Below are 15,664 nucleotides of genomic sequence, written 5' to 3'. Positions count from 1 at the left end.
GTTCAATTTCAGGAAACTTACCCCGTACTTCATCATTTGCCTTCGTTTTTAAGAGTTATCTGACGTCCATGAAGTTCTATGGACTTTCTACTAATCATGTTTTTTAAATCTTAAAAATATAAGCCTACATATTTCCAGCCAGCCATGAATTTAAAATCTCCCCCCTTCTTCCAATTTTGGTGTGCAATTGCAGGCCGAACAGATTTCGAAGGTTCTCTGTTGGACAAACTCACCTTTCCATCTTCCATTGAGGCAAGGAACCCAAAGAAAGATGGCAATAATGGTGATCAGAGTGCACAGGGTACTCAGGACTTGGCACTGAAACTGGATGGGTGACACTGTAAGACTCAGAGGCATGTACTTCCCTGGAGCAGCCACGGTAGCATTCGCAGCCCAAGGAAAAGACTCCCCAACCCCAGGGTCGAGGGCATTGGAAATGGTGGAGTACAGTTGGGTACCTAGGCAAAGTTTGGTGTCCTCCCACATTTTAACTTGGTAGAGTGAATTTTAGTGATTTCAGTGCTATTTTGCTAAATTTACTTTTCATAACACATATTTCAGGCTTGAATACTTAACCAATCTCAAATTCGTTACCAACCCCAAATGCAATCTTTCAGCTAATCGTGTATTAAGAGGGGCAATGTCTGTAAACCGTTTTGCTGCCTAGCTGTACCTATGGCAGTTCTTAATGCTACACCCAAACCAGAAGGCCTTCTTTACACACCCCAGAAACCCAGAGGCAGGGCAAGGCCTATATGATCCAGTCTCCTCTGATGAGATACGAAACAGGCGACGTAAAGATCCCACTCTACTACAAACGTTTAGGATAGGAAGAAACTAAGGAGCCAGATGTAATCCTGTGCTAAATCAGATTAGGTGAAGCAGACAAAATCACAACTTTATTCACTGTGTCATTTATCCCGGGTGACTAATGCATTATTTGTATGAAGTTAAAATTGAGCTTTGAGAAACTATGAAATAAATCAAATGCCCTACTTTATGTAATTTTAACAGACAGATCCCATTAGGATTCTACTATGCATAGCTGTTGGTTAAAATCATTGACCAGTATCCTTATAAATTAATCAACTGAGGTAATACTGGCTCTGCTGTCATCATTTGCTACTAATCTACAGTTAGAATTCACTTTAACTTTTCAAGCCTCTTGAAATAGGTTCATCAAATTTCCATTTTTTTGTTCAAAATATATGAGTAACTGCGATTGTTTACAAAAGCCTGTGGTAGAAGTCTGCCACTGGTGTCATTTTTCAACGGCATTAGAGTGTGCATTGGCATTTCATTGTAATTTCAGGGTAAAATGCTAATCAGAATCCAACCATAATCGTCTTCATCATTCTTGATAGGAACTTTTATCACTCGCAGTCTGAATACATGTGAACTGTTTAAAGTTTAAACTGTTACAGAACTGCAAAAAACTAATTGGCCAAAACATCTAATTGTAGCAAAAGGGATATAGTTAATATTTAGTAGTTAACTTTTTAAAAAAGATCATCATGGCTCTTGCATTCCTCCTGGATCTTTAATACTTGGATATGTTTCATTTCTGATTATGAGACCTAATTTATTAAAAACCCATAAGTATCTACAGTTTCTCCTCCAAATATGTACCTTAATGCCTGGTTAATTTAGCTAACTGGGTGCTTTACCTCCACTAAAATGTCCTAGATTTCTTCAACACCTTTTATCTTTCTGTCTTCCTTGACCTGCATCTCATGACCTTTAAGTGTGTACTGTAAAAACAAAAAAATAATATTTAGAGGGTTTTTTCCCCAAGGTTAATTTTAATGAATCTTGAAGTTTTAAGTTACCCATCAATTCTGATACAGCTGATGTCCAACTCTGTGAAGGCAGTGGGGAAAAACACCTATCTTCCGGGGTGCTTGTTCAATATGGTGGTGTGTGTAAAGCATGGAACATAGTGCTTGGCAAATACGAGTTCTCCTACGCTGGCTCTCAAACCATCTTACAGAGTGCTGCAAAATGAACACATAGGGAAACTTTTCTGCACATCCTTGAGATGAAACTGCAATCTGAATCCTCCAGAGGCATAAATAGAAAATGTGTTCGGTCTAAAAATACGTTAGGAAAACCCAAATCCTAGGTTAGCCTCCAAAGCAGGAACTATTTTTAAAACAAAGAAAGAAGGAAGGAAGGAGGGAGGGAGGGAGGGAAGGACAAACAAAAAACACGAACAAGGCAGGAGGCTCAGAGGAAAAAATGCTATAAAAGTATGGAGACAAATATTCAGCAAATGTTGAAGGCATGCTCTCCCCTCCACCTTTGTACTACATGAAAGCCTCATTCTGGTGACAGTAACAATTTAAGACACCTTTTTAAAGAAAAGTCTGCAAAATTACCCTTACAGCATTGTTACAGATACTAAATGTAGGTGCACCTCGCAAAAAGAAACTGCTATGCGTAACAATCTAAAATCACAAATTTGATAAGTTTAGCGTTGCTTAGGAGAGATTACGCTCATCAACAAAGAATTCCCCGCAGGAATCCTAGCAAGCAGATGCACATAGAGAGATTTACTTTATAAAACTTTAATAAGCATGCTATTTCAGGAGCCTATCTGTTGAACACATCTACCTGTACCTACCTGTCTGACCATCGTGATTTTAGATCTTCTCTTAGACCTCATTCTTGCACCTCTGAACTACCTCTTCACAAATCTGATCACACAAAGCATTAAGCAGGTTACTGTATATCAACCCATTTATTTATTCAACAAAAAGTAACTGAGCACCTACTGTGTGCCACTGTTCTAAGCACTGCAGATGCAGTGGTAAATAATACCGTCCCCCAAAAAACTCCACCCTCATTGAGCCCACGTTCAATGCACCTTCCTCCCAAGCACCGAATCTTGTGCTTACACCAAAGAGGAGCAGAATCGAGCATCTCCTGTTGGAGTAGATATCAGGTCAGTTACACCTCATATATGGTTATGGACTTCAACCCAACGCTGGCTTGCAAATACTAAAGATGAGAGACAAAGGCCTCATCAGCCCAGTCCGCTGCCGAGCCCCGAAGCACACAGGGCTTGCCACTATTCTAGCATCTCTCCCAGGGTATCATCATGGGCTAGCAGCGCAGCTAAGGATTCACAGCCTGTGCGTTAATTGCAGCTCTGCAGCATACTATCCGTGTGACCTTGGGCAAGTCGCTGAAGTCCTCTGTCCCAGTTTCCCTGCCCTGTAAAATAGGGAACTCAGATAACACAAATCAGAGCCGTCACATAGGAAATGTAAGCTCTAATTATTATTTTCACTCATTATTATTAATGTGATTCATTATGGCTTCCCACCTAGAGGTAATATTTTGAAGACCTAGCACGGCGCCTGAATGAATCGGATAAGCCAACGATGCCGCGTTAGGCTATTACTCTGGGTCAGACACTAGGATTACACCAATAAAAGACATGTTCTCATCCTTCAAAACAACTCAGGTGCATTGGAAGTCTGTTCAGGACAGTATGGCAGCTCAGAGGAAGGGTGTCTAAGCCGACGGGGCAAGAGTATGTGAGTTTGGGGAAGGAGGAGGTATAGGAGGATTGTAGCTAGTGGCTTCTCAGAGACAGAGCTGAGATTTGAAGGATGAGACAGCCAGACAAAGAATTATTTGGTGGCCGAAACAACTCATCATAAACACAGATATAAACACCAATCAGATGGTACCAAAGCACCAACTTACGCTTTAGGAAAAAGAAAGACTAAAGGAAAAACATCGATACACACCTTCCACAAAAATGAGCTAATAATTTTTTTTAAAAAAGGAGAAGGAACCAAAGAACAGATATATCTGGGTACATCTCAAGAGCCACGATATATGCTTCTTTCGAAAATAGCTACTTTGCCAGCAATTGTGCCAACTTACAAACATTTGTTTCAACTGATTCAGGAAAACAAACTCTCATTTGGTATTTCTTTGCAGAATGCTTGCATCGATATTTACATAATTCAGACAGTCAAATAATTGTCCAGAATTTTGTGGTTAGCCCACAGCAAATGGTGGTCAGTGGCAATGACAGCACTCCACTCACACAGCAAAACGTAACCTCAGCAACTGTGTGACGAACGTGAGCTACTATTCAGGCAGTTAACTCCGGGTCCAAAGGCAACTGTCTAATAGAAAGTGTTGGCTGCTCCTGGTCTTCTGAACAGCCCCCATTTCTGGCTTTCCATTTCACTCTGGGCATTGACGAGGCCTGCTTCTCCTCCTCTAGCTCACGTCCTCTCTGTCTCCCTGAATTCCTATTTTACTTACATCCATGCCACGCTATTTCCCCCAATCCAGGTCTACATTCCGCTGTCAAGTCAGTGGGGCCAGAGGTCATCTTCTACATTCCTTTATCTCCCCCTAAAAGAGACTGCCTAGCAAAGCGTTGGGCACAGAGCAGGTACACAATGCAGACGGTTCTGGAGAGGGTGACAAATACTGAACCAGGACACGAGAGCTCCGGACCTGACCTAGCGTTGTCACGTATGGACTGTACGTCCTTGGGCAAGCTATTTTCCCATCCTGGGCCTCAGTCTCCACATCTGTATGAAGAAGAGGCTGGACCAGATGACGGTGAAGGGCCCTCCAGTCTTGAAACACTGGGTTTGAGGAATTGATGAATATCTACACACCTGAGCCAAGCCTTTTGCCAGCAAATAAATAATGGCTAATTGATGAGACCTCTCCAGGATTCCATGGCACTTCATCAGAAACATCCATCACGCTGGAATTTAATTTAGTTACTGTGGCTGTGCCGACCTGGCGTGGAACCACCAGTCCCTTTGGAATATTAATTTATTAAAAAAAATTAGTTGACTGACATCCTGGAGGGAGAAATAAAGCCTCTGCGATTGCATTTCTCATTGTTCACCAGACAGTTAGGTCGTCGTGTACATATTGCCACAGTCAGAAGGTTAAAGTGTCCTCATAACACGCTCCTTCTGGTGGGTTGGTTTCATCAAATCACACTAGAGACCCAAAGACCAAGGAGACATCAGACTCTTAAGAAACTTCTCCCAGTGACTGTTAAAGCCCAGGTTACAATGCAGCACCACTACAAGATGAGTAGGGTTTTATTTTTTATTTATATAAAAAAGAAACCATTTCAATGCTATTGCCAGGAGATATGTGGCCTACAAAACACAAAATTTGGACTCCAGGAATATGGTTTAATCAAGGCCACCAGTATCTGCTACTGAGACCTGGTTTTCACTGAAGCCGGTCGATGATGCAAAGAACTATTATTTGGAAATCTAAGCAAAAAAAAAACCCATTCTTGGGCTTCCCTGGTGGCACAGTGGTTGAGAATCTGCCTGCCAATGCAGAGGACACGGGTTCGAACCCTGGTCTGGGAAGATCCCACATGCCGCGGAGCAACTGGGCCCGTGAGCCACAACTACTGAGCCTGCGTGTCTGGAGCCTGTGCTTCGCAACAAGAGAGGCCGCGATAGTGAGAGGCCCGCGCACCGCGATGAAGAGTGGCCCCCGCTTGCCACAACTAGATAAAGCCCTGGCACAGAAACGAAGACCCAACACAGCCAAAAATAAATAAATAAAAATTAAAAAAAAAAAAACAAAACCCCATTCTTTATAGGATGGAAGTGATGGGTTTCTTCTTTTCCTTTTCTCCAGCAAAATGAACATTGAAAAAATAAACAGATGAGTGATTTTAAGTTTGTAATGAAAACACAACCTGTTTCCTTAGCTTATTTCCCAACGTGTGGCCTTTATACCTTCCTAGACCAGCACAAGCCTATTGAACAAGCAAATCAAAGATTACTTTCAATCACTGGCTGATTTTCTCTTCGAAATGAAGCAAAATGCACAGGTATATGAAAAATAGCATTCCATAAACTAAGCAATCCATAATCAAAATCAGATTCTAGCTGGAAGGCTATTGTCAGCCCTGCTTAAATCATGCCATTTTATTTAAGCACTCAGATCATTTTTCTCAGCTCAGTAAGTAGGTGGATGTTAGCAGCTAAGGTCATCGAAAAGATTTACTTTAAAATAAATTCAACAATTCCGAGCACCGCCCTCTCCATGGTATAAAGTGTGCCTCGCTTTGAACGTGCATATAAAATTTCATTAAAGTGCAACATAAAAGTTTTACATTAGAGGAACCCAGTGCTGGACCTTTGTTTAACAGTCATGATAATTTATGGCGTGGATCTGCTACAGTTAAGTAGAAAAACAGGCTTCTCTCGATGAAATACAAGTCATAAAGGCTGAAACTCAAGGAAAGCTGGAGGAATCCCAACCCTCCGACCACTCAATTCTTCTTCAGATTTTTGTCACACATTCTTCTTCAACGTTCTCCGCACAGATTGAGACACAATACCAGTCCTGTACCCCTCTACCTTCAAACCTGGTTTTTTTCAGTTCTAAGCATATCTTAGAATTCATAGAAATCTATTTTTTTAAGCACACTGATAAATAACAGGGGTTCGAATTTTGCCTTTTCCTATTAAGCTTTTCTTGGTTACCATCCTTCTTTCTCGTTACTTTCTGCGCAAGAGACCAGACTGGCTAGGAGACCTTCAAAAAGTTACAATTAAAACACTATCAAGCAGGCAGAGGGGCGGTATTACCACCAGGATCTAAGCAACTGTCTTTGGAAGACAGAAGCATTTGCATAGAGCACTCTTGGAGCTGATGGGGCTCTCATATCAATCAACACATGTTTCTTGAGCACCTGTAATGAGAAAGGCACTGTGCTGAATGATGCGAGAGGGCGTACACCATTCCCTAGGAAGCGGTGTGGATATTTAAACACAAACGACTTAATGCAACAGTAGGGACGCAGTGAAAAGAACAATAAACACAAATCCTAAGACCATCCACACACTGTGAAAACTTAGGCAAGTCACTTAACCTCTCTGAACTTCAGTTTTCGCGTCTACAAAATGGGGCCAGTAAGACCAGTCCTGACAAACCCACATGGTTATTGTGAGGATCAAATCAAATGACAGATGTGGTAAGTTATAAAGCTTTGGAAAGAAATGTTATCAACCTCCTATGCCCAGCTTTGAGGCTCCCAATTAACTAGACAATATACCATGGTCTTCTTTAAGTTCAGGTACCAAATCTTCAAAATTAGGGCATTCGAATTTAAATGGACAGTTCTCAAGGACTTGAGTTTTGCCATATATATATATATGTATATATATATATACATATATATATATTATACATACAATATATATATGAATGGAAAATTACAATACACATATATATTGTAATTTGCCATTCATACGTTTTCATTAAAGGGGCATCCATAAAAGAAGTGCTAAGAGATTGTACCATTACATAAATTGTTCCTTATTCAATTAAAAGAAAAAAGCAGAGTTCCATGGCTAGTCGATTACATGGTAATTCCACAGATTTTTTTTTTTACACAAGCATCATATACACAATCCAATCCATTTGTTTCAGTGAGAGCTAAATGCTCGAACCCACACAGTAACAATAAATAATAGGCAATGAGGTTTTGCAGAAAGGCACTTGAGCTGGAAATTGGGAGATGTGGATTTCTGACCCAGCCCTACTACTAACCAGGCTGTGTGAACTTAGGTGAGTCAATCAACCTCTCCAGGGCTGTTTGCTCATCTGTAAAATGGGAATAACACGTGTGCGTTCTGATTCACAATGACCGAATGAGATGATGTATGGAGAAGGATCCCACCTGTTGGAAAGGCTCAGACAATATGTCAGTTGTTGCTGGTGTAGGCTCTGGGATCAGCTCCATCTAGGCTGGAACCTGAATTGCGTCACTGAGTAGCTACTGCCTCCATTTCTTCATCCAAAAATGGAAATCATAATAGGTCCCATCTCATAAAGTTGTCTGAAGGATTAAGTGAGGCTGAGTATTTAAAGCACTAGCTACTCGGTCATGTTTGGGGCACAGAGTAAACACCCAAATAGCAGTAGCAACAACGATGATGCATCCTACCACAGACACAGGTGAAACACACACACACACACACACACACACACACACACACACACCAACTCCTCAAAAAGGTTTCTCCAGGCTGTGGTCTTGAGTTCTTGAATCAGCAACACATTTCTTTCCATTATCAGTAAACAAGTTTTTAAAATCTCTTTCTTTATCCCACATCAGAAAAAGACAAAATTAAAATTGAAAAATGTAGTCACTGTACCAGTTGTTTTGTCTACATGACAAGCTAATCAAGTATGTGGTAGTCTCCCTTTCTGAGGTATGAGCTATAAGCTCATAGGACTACAGCTTCTAGATTGTTCCAGAGATGGCCATTTTATTGGGCTTTTACGATTCTGAAATTGTTAAATATGTGCAGATTTTTCATGCAAGAAATAGTCTCAGCTAAGAATAATGGGCATGAAATAAAGGTTCAGCACATTAAAACCATTTCTATTCAACAATAATTAGCATGTTTAAATACAATATAATTTTTATCCATCTACAAAACGCTTAAATGTTTGGAATCTCGTTTATGTCTATAATGACAGATTCATATTTGAGGCAGTCGTTTTCAATCTTGATTTGTATATTTTAAAGTTGTTAAATGCTTGACTGAATCATTAGCAAAACAATTCATGTATCATTAAACTGAGTTCTAACATGAGATAATTTTCTTCCTTGTCCAATAGACGTGCCTCTTAAGATTTACGGGGACAGCATTTATCTTTGGGGGTTTCAGCGGGGTGTGGAGGAGACCTCATCACTAGCTAATTTCACCACCTTGAGTCTCGCCCTCCCATATACTCCCTTAAGAAGCTCAAGCCCAAGTGGTTTGCTGAATGAATGCTCAAACAAGCCGGAGAATGCATATTGTACCGGCAAAAAAACAGACCACTGACTGTCTCCCTTGCCCTGGAAAACAAACAGAGGGGGAGGGGGAAAGATAAATGGCTGGAGGTAGAGAAAGAGAAATCCTGGCAACCTGGAGGCGCCGCCCCGCCCCCTCCACATTCCTGCCACCCCCAGGTAGACCAAGGTTGCGTTCCCCGTCTCTCCCCGGCCTTCCCATCCATAAACAGGCCTCTTCCACTCTTCCGGAGGATTGCAGCGCAGGAGGCCTCCAAGGTCCGTGCGCGCAGAGCAGGGGGACGCGGCCGGGCTGCTGCAGTGCATGGGCCATGCCCAGCTGGAGCTGAAACAGTTCACTTTTGTCTGGAGAGCAGGGTCCCCGCCCCCCATGGCTGAGGGAAACTGGGGAAAGCGGGGCCGCTGGGGCAGCCCCGGGGGAGGAGAAGCCTGGCCCGCACATGGCCCCTTCCCAGCCTGGACGGCCCCACACAGACCTTTGAACTTTCTATTTATATAACAGTTTAGTGAGTTTAAGTCTCTTCCTGTATAACTGCCCGTTTGCAAGCTCGCCTCTAATTAGGCTACTTGTGAGACACCACATAACAACTACAAACCGCGGATGCCGGCCTTCGTCCTTCGCAGTGAGAAGTCGGCCACTGTCACAACGGCTTAACTACAATTTTCACCAGGCTTTTGAACATTGTGATTTTGCTATCACAGTGGTTTCCTTTTCTTTTTTTATTTTTTAGAATGAGCCCTTTTGCTGTATCTATCTTCCCTTCTTTCCTTCTTTCTTTTTCAGTAATAAAAAGAAGATAAGCATCCCTGCAAAGAACCTCGGCCTGTCAACGAAGCAACACCTAATCAATACGGGAGGGGTGCTTGCAGGGTGGGAAGGCTGTGCACTTGGTAGGCCCTCGGATTTTGCTGGTAAACAAGTCCAAATCTAGCCACGTGATCTCCAGACACCTCAAGAATTCATTTACTGGGTTACCACAGACAAGTCTATGGAGTGATTTCAACGATAACATTTGATTTTTTTCCCTTTATCTTTTTTTTAAGAGCAAGTGGTGCCTTTGGTGCACACAGCCATCTGCGCCTTCCTCTTCTTTCACAGAATGGTTCATATTAAACTCAGACACAGGTGAACATTGCTCATTCACCCAGGAATCTTGAAGAACGAGAGCTTTGGCCCTTTAATCGACTCCAGAGCATGACCCATTAAGAGATTCTTGCGGTGTGTGAAGTCCAGGGCTCTGTTCCGTTAGGCACCGAGCACTCCCAGACTCCCAGACTCGGCACATCCACACCGCAGTCAGCCGTGCCCCATCCTTTCCATGTGCATTCCTCCTGACAAGTGTGTATGTCTCTAAATGGGCACGCACTTTTTGTTTACTGTAGTCTAGTGTTTGCAAATGACACACATGCCTGCGTATGTAAAGTCTTTCTTCATTAAGTCTTGGAAGATGAGTTTGTCTTTTAGCTGGCCCGATCCAGTTATTGTCAGACATCTCGGGTTGCGGCAGAGATGGCTCAGAGCTCTCTGTTCCACAAGTGACTGCTGAGAAGAGACCCAATGGAAATGAGAGCCTTAACTTGGCTGGCGCCTTTTTCTTGCTAGGACCTCCTGGGGAGTTAGGGGTGGGGAGCAATGGATGCCATCAGTCTAAGCAACTACTTGCTCCCCAGGAGGGGAAGTAAACATATAATGAACATGTAATTGGCATGCTCTGGATGTCCAAAGAGAGTTTGGAAAGGTACACGCTTCCATTCAAGGCAATAACAAGCTTTTTAGTTCATCCACTATTCACATTGATGTTCCTTTTCTCTGTCGGGGTATACAACACACAGGCGCACAACCGCATTACAAATGTTTACAAACACAGATGCATAAGGAAGCTTGCCCCTCACGATCGAACAGTAAGAAGGAGAAATTTTCCTGGAACGAGTGCACAGAGGGAAAAGGCCAGCTTATTTATGCAGACGTGTTATACTAATTCATCGGTATTTCACATAATATCCACGCAGTGTCCAAGTCTGCATGTTTCTTAACTGATGTGGCATAGTTAGGGATCTGGAGGATCCCTTAATATAATAAAAGATAGTTTCCAAAAAGGGACAAAAAGAAGTCACATCTAAAGAGCCCACCTCCTTTAAATATGCAACTGCATGTGCCTAATATTAAACTGAAATTAAAACAATATAATAAACATGTTTTTAAAAACCTAATACCTTGTATCTATGTTTAACATTTGAACTACACCCACAAAATCACTTATAACGTCTGTTAAATTAATGATGTTACCCACACCATATATTAGGCAAATTGTATGCAAATAGTAATGCTGTGGTTATCAGTGGTGTGCAAAATAAATTAGCGAAGCAGGGTAAAGGCTGTATACAGGAGCGTAATATGTAACTGAGCGGTAATTTTACCGTGATCTTTACTTTTAAATAACAACAGCATGGTTGTTAAAAAACTGTAACCTGTTTTTCTGCAGAGCTGATAAAACCCTGCGTGGGATAAAAAATGCCTTACAGATTAATACTGATACAGCGTAATTTGTGGCTTCAAGGATTTACCCGGAATCGCTGTAAAATAAAATGTATTTAAGTTCTGATTATCTTGGATTTGCAACTAAAGGAGTCATGATTGGCATGATGAAGCTATTGGCTAAGAGTATGACCCTTTTCTAAAGAAGGAAATTGCCTAAAATATCACATCAGCAAGGGAAATCCTTGTAAAAATACACAGCATTCATAGTCAACGGCTGCCAGTAGTTTAACATTGCAAAAGATTTCTCACTGTCGGTCGCTACTATAGATTATTCCAACTACATTTGAAAAGGCAATAGCCAAGAGTGCAATTCGAAGTCGCTGCCGCCGCGCCTTCCCCCCATCTAATTCCATAGGCTGTGGGGGGAAATCGATACGTTAAAATGTTATGACAAATTAACAGTGATAACGCTGGTGCAGGAGGTGAAGCTTCTGTAAAAGTTAATAGATACGCATATCACTATTTATGCACACGCGCGCGCACATCACGCAGACTAACAACTTTCCGGCTCCCCAGTCACCTCTGCACCATCTTTCACAAACCTCTCGGGGACAAGTTGACGGTATTTGGGGAAGAGCCGACTAAACCTTTGAATCCGAGCTGGGTGCCCATTAAACCCACAAACCTGCGGCTGCCTCCCAGTGGGGGGCGGACAGCGGGCCCGGCCGTTAATTAAATGTGCGTTGACGTCGGAGCGGCCAACTTTAGGGGCCAACTTCAAAAACCCTCAGTCTGGAAAGCCAGACGCCGCAGTCGGCCCGGACCCGGTGTCCCCCGCGCGGTGGCCCCCGAAGCCGCCGCTCGGCGCCCGAGTGCGGGGAACTTGGGCCGAGCGGGTGGCAGGGAAGGGAAGGTGTGCGCGCCGCGCCGTGCGGGGACCGGGGTGGCGGCGGGGGCGGCGGCCGCCGAGGAAGCGGAGGGCCGCCCGTGGCACCTTGCCGCTGCCTGCCCCCCGCGGCCGGCCGCCGGCGTCGGGCACCTGGAAAGTTGGGGGCATTTCGGGCGGGCAGCATCCGGTGCGCTGGGAAGGCCACCCGGCCAGCCGTTCGGGGAGAAAATCCCGGCGGAGGTCGCGCGCCTCAGCCCCCGGGCAGCACCGGATCCGATTTGGGCCAGACGCAACTCTTTGGACTTGGAGTGCCAAGCGACGCCCTCGGGACCTGCATCCCTCCCTCGGTCCGCACCTCCCCCCACCCGGGCACCCGACCGAGGAGTCGCGGCGGCTGGGGCCAGAGGTGGCCAAGAGCAAGTGGGAGGGCGTCCCGGGCGCCCCACCAAACCCCGGCTCCTCTTAACAAAGGCGAAAAGCCCAGCCCCGGCCCAGGGACCCGCGCAGCCAAGGAGAAGGCAAAAATCAACACCTACCACTGCTGCTCCAAGTCCCAGTCCCTGAAAAAGTCGAATAGATCCATAGCGGCCGGGCGGCTGCGGCGGCCGGGCGTCCGTCCCTGCCGGCGGCGGCTCTGCGCGGCTCTCGGCGCGGCTCGCTCGCCGCTCTCCGGCCCTCCCGCCCGGCTAAAAGTGCCCGGGCCGCATCGGCGGCGGCGGCGGGCGCCGGAGGTGCCGGGTCCTGCGCTCTGGGGCGGCGGCGGCGACACCGGGCGGGCAAGTGCCTGGCCGCCCGCTCGGGTCCGCTCGGTCCGCGGCTGCCCGCGCGCCCAGCGCCCCGACGCTGCGGCGGCAGCCGCTGCGGGCTCGAGCCGGCGAGGCCGCCCGCCTGGCGGGCTGCGGGCCGGCGGCGGCGGCGGCGGGGGCGGCCGGGGCAGCTGCAGCGGCGCGGCGCGGCGCGGCAGCCGGGGCGGCAGCGGCGGCGGCGGCGGCTGCACAGGCGGCGGCGGCGGCGGCGGCGGCGGCGGCGGCCGCGGCAGCATCACACACTTACACACTCACAGGGGGCGGAGCCTGGACAGCCCGAAGCCGCGACATGGAGCCGGCACATTATCATCCCCGGATCTGGCAGGGGCTCGCTCCGCCCGCGCGCGCCGCCCGGGACCCCCCTCTGTCAAAATCAGCTGGTGGGAGCGGCCGCAGGACTGGGGAGCCGGGCCCGGGTCCCGCCCGGAGGGGCAGTTGCAGGGATGCGGGAGGGTGGCCGGCGGGGCCAGGAGGCAGGCTTCGGGAAGGAGACCCTGTCTCGGAACCCCTACCTCCTCCCACAACTGGGAGTTACGCTTCGGAACCAGAAAAGAGCGCACAAACTGCCGCGGGGATGGGGGTCGACCCCCGCTGCGGCGCGCGCAGTCCCTGCCCGGGGACGCACCTCGGGCCCCCGAGCACTGGAGCAAACTTTGGTGGGCCCGAGCATCCCTCGGCCCCGCAGCGCAGAGCACTCGGGACCAGGAAGGAGGAGGCGGTCACCTTCACAGTCCCCGCGGCGCCGCGCGTCCGCACCCGGGCCGGCCAGGCATGCCGCAGTGCCTTGCCGGGCTGCAGGACGCGTTGCGCACCTAGTAGGTCCGCAAGCTCTGGGCCCTGGATTCTGTAGGCTGCAAGGGTAGGCACGAGGGCCACCCTGTGTGGTCCTTGGGTTCCGGATTAGGACGCTGGGAAACTGGGTTGCACTACCACCTTCTCCGCACAACCACCGCGTGCCTTGGGCAGAAGCCTTCTGCACTTTCCTCCTCTGGGAAATGGGAAATCCGCTGAGTGTGTCCCACTACCCCACCCTCTGGCTGCCTGTCTCCCTTCTGGCCGGAGAATCTGTCTCTCTCCACGTGCAGCCTCCTCCCTCCCTTCAGCCTCCACTGGTGGTCCAGGATCGGCTGGATCCCTTTAGCCAATGCCCTTGGGGAAAGGCTTCCTGGCCTCTGACGCCAGAAAGCGGTGTTGGAAGGGGCGGGACCGGGGTCTGACACTTCAGGAGCAAGAGCCCCCTGGAGTCCCGGACCTCTTCTTTGCCTTCTTCATGTCATCGTGCAGGCAAAACAGTATTGGCGCATTGTTGAAAGCCTAAGGTGAGGACCCTCTTAGAAAGAGCAGTAGACTGAGCATTGACAGAGCTGGGTTCTGACTCTGTCAGATACTGTCATTGGTTCTCTGTGTGACTGAGCAAGTCTCTTCTCTGAGGCTCATTTTGTAAAAGACAGAGGCTTGATCGCGGTGCCATTTGGCTCTTGCTGCTCTGGCGTTCTCCTTTATATTTGAATATGCTTCTCTAATATTATCTCATATTCTCAAAATCACCCAAATAGATTTTCTTCACTTTGTTTTTCCAGAAGAAAGTGAGGCACTGACACCGGGTAACTTGCCCAGGATCTGACATTTCTCCTAACGGGGGAACTGAGATTGGAACTGAGAATCTGGGAAGCCCATTTAGGTAGGGCTGAACCCAGTAGAAGGTGCTGCGGCTCCAAGAGGTGGAGGACTTCAGAATCTGGGCTTGAAGGGGCCCAGAGTTTGGTCTCTTTCATATTCTTTATATGGGAAAAAAGCATGTCACTAACGTACAGAAACAAGACACTAAGATACTGCAACTTTGGCATCTGATGAGGCTTTGCTTTGTTTATTTATTTTGCAGAGGGCCAAGTTCTTAACAAATACTAGCTAACTGACTGCAGATCAACCAATGGGCAGACGAGGGAAGACTACATTTCAAACTGCCTTGTCTATTTGGCTACTTGTAAACTCCTCTGGTCAAAGACTCCAGGGCAAAAGAGCTATTGGCAAAAATGGTGCCAGGGATCTTCAAATTATCTCTGTGCCTTCTTTACTCGTGGAGTTCCAGTCTTCAGCCCTAGACTCTGAGCCCTTGAGGCGGCGGAGACTGCCCTGCTCAAACCTGTGGCCCCCAACCTTAATTTCCCTCAGTAAATGATCCTCAAATTGGGTTTGATTGCTAATAATGATTGTTGCCTGGGCTAGTGCTTGACCTGCTTGAAAACCTTTAGAGGAAAACCAGAACATCTACAATTAACATTTAAATGGTGATTATGGTCACTTTGTATCTGATTCACTTTTCTCCCCAGATTATATTGATTGGGGGAAGACAGAAAAAAATTCTGTGCTAGGTAAATAAATTTCCAATAGCAAGAAAGCTGTTCCTTTAAGAGTTCCAGGCCCCCCATCACCCCACTGGTGCACTTTCTTCCCAATCAGCAGGAGGACCCAGCAGAAGCAGAAGGAGCCAGCAAGAGGCGGCACTCTGAACAGAAATGCCTGCGGGAAGGAGAGAAGAGACGAGCGGTGCCGGCTGCTGCTTCAAAAGAGGGGCTGGGGCTTTCCCTTCCGGAGATCAAAACCGAGAGGGGAGGCTGGGCTGGGTGGAAGGAGCTCCTACCCCCAGCCACCCTCCTGGA

General features: G+C 46.8%; 1 protein-coding gene across 4 annotated transcripts in view; it reads right to left on the bottom strand.

Annotated features, from left to right (window-relative positions):
• The window catches only part of AFF2 (ALF transcription elongation factor 2), a 482,808-nt gene extending 469,707 nt beyond the window's left edge, over positions 1 to 13,101 (bottom strand). For all 4 annotated transcript variants that reach the window (XM_082376043.1, XM_082376045.1, XM_082376044.1 and 1 more), the window contains exon 1: positions 12,735 to 13,101. In XM_082376043.1, the coding sequence (XP_082232169.1) occupies positions 12,735 to 12,781 (47 nt within the window). In that variant the 5' untranslated portion in view covers positions 12,782 to 13,101. The remainder of the gene's footprint in view (positions 1 to 12,734) is intronic.
• Positions 13,102 to 15,664: the final 2,563 nt, after the last annotated feature.

The sequence above is a fragment of the Balaenoptera borealis genome, assembly GCF_965194805.1.
Source record: "Balaenoptera borealis genome assembly, chromosome: X".
Lineage (NCBI taxonomy): Eukaryota > Metazoa > Chordata > Mammalia > Artiodactyla > Balaenopteridae > Balaenoptera > Balaenoptera borealis.
The sequence above is the reverse complement of the archived record's forward strand: the minus strand, read 5'-3'. Positions and strand labels throughout refer to the sequence as shown.